General features: G+C 42.4%; 1 protein-coding gene across 2 annotated transcripts in view; it reads left to right on the top strand.

Annotated features, from left to right (window-relative positions):
• The window catches only part of LOC137993619 (P protein-like), a 56,603-nt gene that overhangs the window by 25,324 nt on the left and 23,779 nt on the right, over positions 1-7,500 (top strand). For both annotated transcript variants that reach the window (XM_068839574.1, XM_068839575.1), the window contains 5 exons: positions 359-439; positions 2,040-2,083; positions 2,985-3,067; positions 5,914-5,972; positions 6,758-6,837. In XM_068839574.1, coding sequence (XP_068695675.1) covers positions 359-439; positions 2,040-2,083; positions 2,985-3,067; positions 5,914-5,972; positions 6,758-6,837 — 347 coding nt within the window. The remainder of the gene's footprint in view (positions 1-358; positions 440-2,039; positions 2,084-2,984; positions 3,068-5,913; positions 5,973-6,757; positions 6,838-7,500) is intronic.

Below are 7,500 nucleotides of genomic sequence, written 5' to 3'. Positions count from 1 at the left end.
AAATCAACATTTGATTTGATTTGCGTTAACTTGTTTATTTCAATTTACAGTGTCCCCGATTAGTGCTCCAGCGCTAGAACGACTAGACACTTAAATAAAGTTGCGTTCCTTTCCCTTTTTTACGATTAACTCGATATCGTGAAAAGAGTGTCGAAGGAACGATTTGAATGCGTCGAGGTGCTTAAAATTGTCATATTTATAGATTTTTGACGAAAGATAGTTACAAACGACGTGACAGCGTCTATGCTTATTTGAAAGAACCGTAAGAGCTCAGTGTCGGTAGTGAAATTATATCAGTCGAAACGCTTATGTGCCCGTAGTCTTTTTGAAAACTGACACCCTGATCCATTATTTTTAGGCTTACAAGCTGTCACGGGGTCACGTGTGGTGGCTCATTACTCTTCTTTGCGTATGTACAGCAATTACATCTGCTTTTCTGGTAAGAAAACTGACGTTTAAAGCCCCGTGCAAACGGACGCAACGACTCCCAACAATGTAAGGACGTGCCGTGTATTATGGGAAGGATACGAACATCGCGCTGCCATCTTGTTTTCAACTTGCTGACGGTTGCTATCTCCATGGAGACCATATGTAATGCGCGTGCGTAGCCCCAACAGTGTTGGAAGAGCTGTGCAAACTGATCCAACATTGTTGCGCTACGCTTCGGCGATCACAGAACAAAAGAAATGTTGGGAGTTGTTGGCTCAAAAGTTTGACCAGTTTCAAACATCGTGCAGCAACACGCAACAGCACTCAACAGGAAGTGCAAAAGGACGCAACGTGTGACACACAACAATGTTGTGTCCGTTTGCATGGGCACCGGTGGCTCAGTTGGTTGAGCACCGGGCTGTCACGCGGGAGGTCGTTAGTTCAACTCCGGCCGGACCAAGACTCAGGGTCTTTAAAAAACTGAGGAGAAAGTGCTGCCTTTGTAATTACATCTGCAAATGGTTAGACTCTCTAGTCTTCTCGGATAAGGACGATAAGCCGGAGGTCCCGTCTCATAACCCTTCAATGTTCATAATCCTGTGGGACGTAAAAGAACCCGCACAATTGTCGTAAAGAGTAGGGCATGTAGTTCCCGGTGTTGTGGTCTGTCTTCTGTTGTGTATCATGGTTGGGAGGGTAAATGCTCGGAGATATTAGCTACACCAAGCTACTCTAAAAATCCGAGGGTAAATAGAGATATATGATATGATATGATGGGGCTTTTTTCTGCAGCCTTGAACTCAAATGTAAATTGACGACTTGATGAGATTTGGAAGATGGCAATGTTTTTCGAGCCTTTGTCCACCATCAGAGTGAATCAATGGAGTCATGGGGGTTGTGAAAGGTTTTAATGTCTGGTGGCCAGAAAACATTATTGGTCGGAGCGTAGCAACATGAAAAACCAAAAATGAATTGATAAAAAAAAGGAACGTTCGTTGATTCCGAAGGGATAGACTGTGCTGATTTGAAAGCATTGTATGGGACTTTCTTTGTTGCCTTTAGGAAAGGAGAGTCCGCAGACAGTCATGCGTTGGTTGGATTAGTTTTGAGGATTAAGAAATGGCAGGCGACTGGTTTCGCCCATGTAGATTTTGTTTCATTGTGTTTAAGTTATGCAGTGTATTCTTGGTTTTCACATGACGGCACGGTCGCCATGTTGTTGTCCCGAAACAAAGAAAAGGGGACCGTGTTGGTGTCCTGACCCGATCCTCCAGGAATTGAAACTCTGTTATTATACAAACGTTTTCTTTTGTTTTCGTGAAAAAAACGAGGCCGTTGATCGCGTGAGTGAAACCCAAGAATTGCATTGGAGGAGATTTTTGTAAAGTGGTCGTAATTTTTGTAGGTCGTTTTTTATCGATGCTTGTGGTTAAAGAACTGATTTTGCGCTCGCATCTGAAATTTCCAGGTTGTTTTGGGAGTCCATCTAACTAGGAAAGTGCATACATTTTTCATGTTTCACTCACCCACCGACGCAACGGCTGTAACAGTTTCTTCATTCAAGTATGGTTTTCATTTGATTGAATGGATTCGCTTTTCATTTCAAACAGGATAATGTCACTGTAATTCTGCTGATAACACCTGTCACTGTTACGTAAGTATGAATGAATGAACCGACAGTGCTTTATGGTTAATAACAGATGATGATAGTCTCAATTTCTCGATCCCGTTTGACCACAAACTTTCTCAGCTTCCCTTTACTTTAACTGGCGCCGCTCCATCTAGTTTAGTTGTACTGTAGTTTTAACTTAACGCGCGCTTTGATCCGGCTGTGGGCAAGAGGGTGGATGGGCAGTGTTTCTGTTTTAATTGCTAAAACTTCCTTTCGTTTCATTGGGTACGTCAGTCTTTTTTTGTGGCGTTAGTCCTCGCTCATTTATTGGTTCGTTTCATCATGCGTGAAAGTCAAAACACTTTAGAGCTTGTCAGTTTTTGGATGAAACAGCGACAAAGGCTTTGTGGGAACAGGAATGGAGAGGGGGGGAGGGGGGGGGAGGGGTAGTGAGAACACTCGTCTCCCACCGATGTGGCCAGGGTTCGATTCCCAGATCAGGCATCACATGTGAGTTGAGTTTATTGGTCCTCTTCTCTGCTCCGAGAGGTTTTTCTCTGGGTACTACGGTTTTCTCGTCTCCTCAAAAAACCAATGTGATTTGATATGTATTAATATGATTTGATTTCATTTGTGCGCGACCCCACAAGCTAGCTATTCAGCTTTAAGCATTGTCGTGTGAAAATAAAGTTCCTATTCTTTGATTGCACTCACGTGATAAGACGGCCATGTTGATCCCAAAACAATAGAAAAATGCAGCTCAAGTTTTGCATAATAAAAGAGTCAAATTCCCAAATGATGTTTTCGCTATTGTTCTTTTCACCAAAATGGCCGTCGTGACGTCAGGCGCATGCGCAATCAAAGAATTATTACTATTATTATGTCAAGTTGCTCAGCTTTGTAGTACCACATCACTGAAAAATGTATTTTTGTCAATCACTAGGTTATGTCAAGTGCTAAACCTTAACCCCACTTATATCCTGATAGCTGAAGTAATATTTGCCAATATCGGTGGAACAGCAACAGGTTTGTTTGTGCTGGTTTGTTTAGAGTCAGAAATAGTGTTTCGGTTTTGCTTTGTGGTCATGTCAACCTTTTGAGGAATTTAACAGTTTACCAAGCAGCGTGCATGAGAGGCAAGGAAGGGCGGGAGGAGTGTGAAAACTGACTCATGCCATAAGATACTAAAGGGTGAAATACAGTGAGATAAGGATTGTAAACAGTGGATCGCACGTCCCACAGTCATTCGGGAGCTTTAGCAACGACGACGGGAATGGCAACGAGAACGTCATCTCAAAACATAAATTCTCATTATTGTAATCACTTCACGACTACAAAGATGTGGCACTTCTCAGGAATGAAATCGTTATAAGCGGCGCTTAATTTAGGGGGGTGAGGGGTGGGGGGGGGGGAAATTAAAATCTATCCTCAAGTGCTGACGTTCTTAGTTATTTCACGTTGTTGTTTTGCTGACGATGGCAAAGAAATGAACAAAAATGCAAAACGCACGTGCAGGGCGTGCAAAGCAATTGTTTTCGCCCACTAAATATGCAAATTTGTGACGTTCTCGTTGCTGTCGCCGTTATCGTCAACAAAGCTCTCTCTTAGGGACTAGTGACTTTACGATCTACGACGCGGTCGTCAACGAAAACGCCACCAAACAACAATATCATTGGTTTAATAAAAGAGGAAAAGTAACTGTGATGCACGTGCGCACGCATTTTAGCACAATTGGTGCGGTGCTCTGCACAACAACGACGTGAAATCACCAAATTTGATGTTTTGACGACAACGCGAGCGCACAGATGTGAATCTATAATTCTCTATTTTTACTCTGAAACTGGTCGTACCAATTTATTTTTAGGATACTTCGCCCACATTGTACGACGCGAAGGATATGGCCTAACCGCGAGAAACTTACGATAGTGCAAAGTTATGTTTTGAGGTGACGTTTTCGTCGACGTCGCCTTCGTAGATCGTAAAGTCCCTACTATAAGATCTACCACGCGGTCGTCAACGAGAACGCCACTAAACAAGAATATCATTGGTTAAAACAGAAAGAATATTCGTGCTGCACGTGTAGCACGCATTTCAGCACATGTACTTGCTGTACTCTGCGCAACAACGACGTGAAATCACCAAGTTTGAGGTTTTAACGACGATATAACCGTACAAATGCAAACCTTTCATTCTATAGTTTTACACTGAAACCGCTCGTACCAATTTATTTTTAGGATAATTCGCCCACAATGTAGGACGCGAACGAGATGGACTAATCGCGAGACATTCGAAAGTGCAAAGGTATATTTTGGCGTGACGTTTTCGTCGTCGATGAAAATCGTCGTCACCTCAAATATAATTTTGCACTATTGTGAGTTTTTCGCGATTATAATCCATCTCGTTCACGTCGTACAATATGGGCGAAGTGTCCTAAAAATAAATCGGTTCGAGCGGTTTCAGAGTAATTATATAGAATGAAACATTCGCATTTGTCACTCGCGTTGTCGTCAAAACCTCAAATTTGGTGATTTCACGTCCTTGTTCAACTTGTTGTGCAGAGTACCGCAAGAATGGTTGCGCTCGCATTCGGGGAGTTAAGACTAGTGTTAAATCAAGTTCTATTGATCAGTGTTCCCCTAGGGATTCAAAACACTGGAGAGTTAACACTAGAGTATTGTCAACACCAGTGTTACACTGTGTTTCTCACAAGTGTGACCGCGACCAATATTTTGTTTTGTGGCGTTCTCTTTGACGATGACGCGTCTTAAATCTTAAAGTACCTAATGAGTTTACGAACCGGCGACGGCTACGGCATCGGTTACGCAACAAAACAATAATAGTGGCGACCTAGTCCCCAGGGTCTCCATTGTCCACAGAGAGACCCTGGGAACGAGGTTGTAATAGTTGTGGTTACACTAGCCCTTTTACCCATGAGTAAATAGCGTTTGGCCACGGGCAATGACGTTTTTGTGTGTAACCGCTTTCCCTAGACCGAAACTACCCTAGGGTTATTTCCATGGATACATCAAAAAGAAGAAAAGAACTTGCCATGACAGTTCCTGAACTGAAAAGTACGGTTTATCTGCTCCCTGAGGTGGCTTGGCCAATGATAAAGCAGAACGTAGCTAATACACGAAGATCGCTAATTATCTTAATTATACCCCACTTATTTTACCCTGAGGTGAGTCTTTTATTGTGTAACCGCATCCCAAGGGTAACATAAAACCTGAGCTGAACCAAACCCAAGCCATTTACCCTCCCGAAGGCCTTAAACCCAAGGTGTTTGTAACCACAATTAATATCAAATAATATCATTTATTAAAAGAGGATAAATAGTCGGGCCTCACTTGCGGCATGCACTTTAATACATTTCCTTTGCCGCAGTCTGCAAAAAAACAACCCGACATAACCAGGTTGACCGAATTTATACTGGAGACGGAACATCCGTCAGGGGCGAACTTGGGCAAATTAAGATATAGTTCGTCTGACAATTCGTCTGTGTATAAATTCTGGAAAAAGGACGGATCATCCGTCCGGACAAATGATCACGGTAGTTCGTCTTCACAGACGAATCGGCCATTTTCGAAATATCAAATATTTAGCTTGGTAGTGAGGCAGTGAGGACAAAAACAATAGAAACACGTTGGAATGGATGTTAAAAATACTTACCTATCATCCACTTTCCTTTGTCTTTGTCCTCGCTGCCTCACTATTAAGCTAAATTTTAATAGCGAAAAAGGCCTGTTACCATGATAACCATGTGACGTCATTGTCATTTAACGTGGTCTCCATGCTTGCTACCTTGATGCCTGGGAGTTTTTAAACATTGTAAGTCAGTCTCACTTGTGGACCTTAGCTTTTGTTTTCCACAGCAATTGGTGATCCCCCAAATGTCATTTTGGTCGCCAGCAAGGAACTCAGTGACGTTGAGGTTAGTAGCGTAATCTTGACAAGAAATCATCGTGATGTTTGCTTTGAATGCGAAACGCGGCCTCTTGTGATTAGCTTTAAGATCTCACGCCACATTCTCAACCAATAACATGGCAAACCTTTGGCTTGTTCCGCTCCTACTTCTCCGATTATTATATAGCTGGTTGTGTGTCCTTGCTATTTTAGAGAGGTTTGATTTATTGGCTCATTCAGGCAGTGTTGTGACTATCCAAAGTGGTGGTCTTTTCTCTTGTCGACATTGCTTTGAAAACCGGTACAATGAAATCGTAATATTTTCAATCCATTGACTGTAATGCTCAGGGCCATTTATTTGCGTTTATTGCGTCAATTGGCAGAAGACATGCATGTACTATTGCTCACTTGAATGGGAAAATGCTGACTTCCTGGAAATCCTGTTTGTGCGAAGGCAGGTCTACTTGAAGGCAAAATGGCCAAAAAGCGATTGGCGGGAACAATTTTAGAACCTAATCAAAACACGGGATGCGAGGAATTCGCAAATTATTAAATGGAAAGTTGGAGTAAAGTGAAGGTTAAACAGAGTTAACTGAATAGAGTGTAATGTGAAGTGCTAGATTTCAGTCCCATATGAACCATGTGAACGTTAGCCCTACAGATGGAAATGGGCCCACACAAGGACAGAGAAAAACTCTGACCAGGGTGGGAAATGAAAGTGAAGGTTAGTCGAAAAACGGCACAGCTGCTCAAAATGTTGCAACACCAACCACAAAAACATCTCATAATGTTCTTGTTTTATTTCCATTTTAGAAAATCGAATTTGGAGAGTTTACAATGTATCTCTGTGTTGGTATTTTGTTTTGCCTAATAGTAGCGTACGTGGTGCTCAGGTATGAATTTTCCGTAAGACTGGGTTTACACAGTACCATTTGTCGGCCTGATTTATCGGCCCGACGACGTCGGAGCGCAAACCCTGCGTATATTTTGACAGCCGATGAACGATCGATTCATGGAAACGAAAAGCGGTCCGCCCGATTCAAATAATCTGTTTCAGTGCAACAGATTTTTTGAAGTCTGGCACGCATTTCATTGCATGTCTTTGCCATACTCCAAACAATAATGCGAAATCATGAAAGTTTAGGTTTTTACAACAACGTGAGCTTAGAACAGTGAACCAGTCATTTTCAGATCTATTTTTACTCTAAAATCGTTCGTGCCCATCCAGTTGCAGGATAGTTTGCCTGTATTGTACAGCGTAGACAAGGCGGAACGATCGTGAAATAGTTGCGATAGCGCTAAGTCATATTTTGGAATGATGTTTTTGTTGACGTTGCTTAAACTTCCATAGCATAACATTAAGGCGCCCGCAAACGAGGAAACGTTGTTGCGGAAACATTGTTGCGGAAGCAAATGTTTCCCCGTTTGCGGCCTAAGGAAACATTTATTGTGGAAGCAAAAATGTTTCTGAATTTGTTCAGAAACATGTTGCTTGCTCAGCAAATGTTTCCTCGTTTGCGGGCGCCTTTAAGGCTTGAGTTTTCACGCTTGATCTT

The sequence above is a fragment of the Montipora foliosa genome, chromosome 2 (assembly GCF_036669935.1).
Source record: "Montipora foliosa isolate CH-2021 chromosome 2, ASM3666993v2, whole genome shotgun sequence".
Taxonomy (NCBI): Eukaryota; Metazoa; Cnidaria; class Anthozoa; order Scleractinia; family Acroporidae; genus Montipora; species Montipora foliosa.
This window is presented reverse-complemented; position numbering and strand designations above follow the sequence as displayed.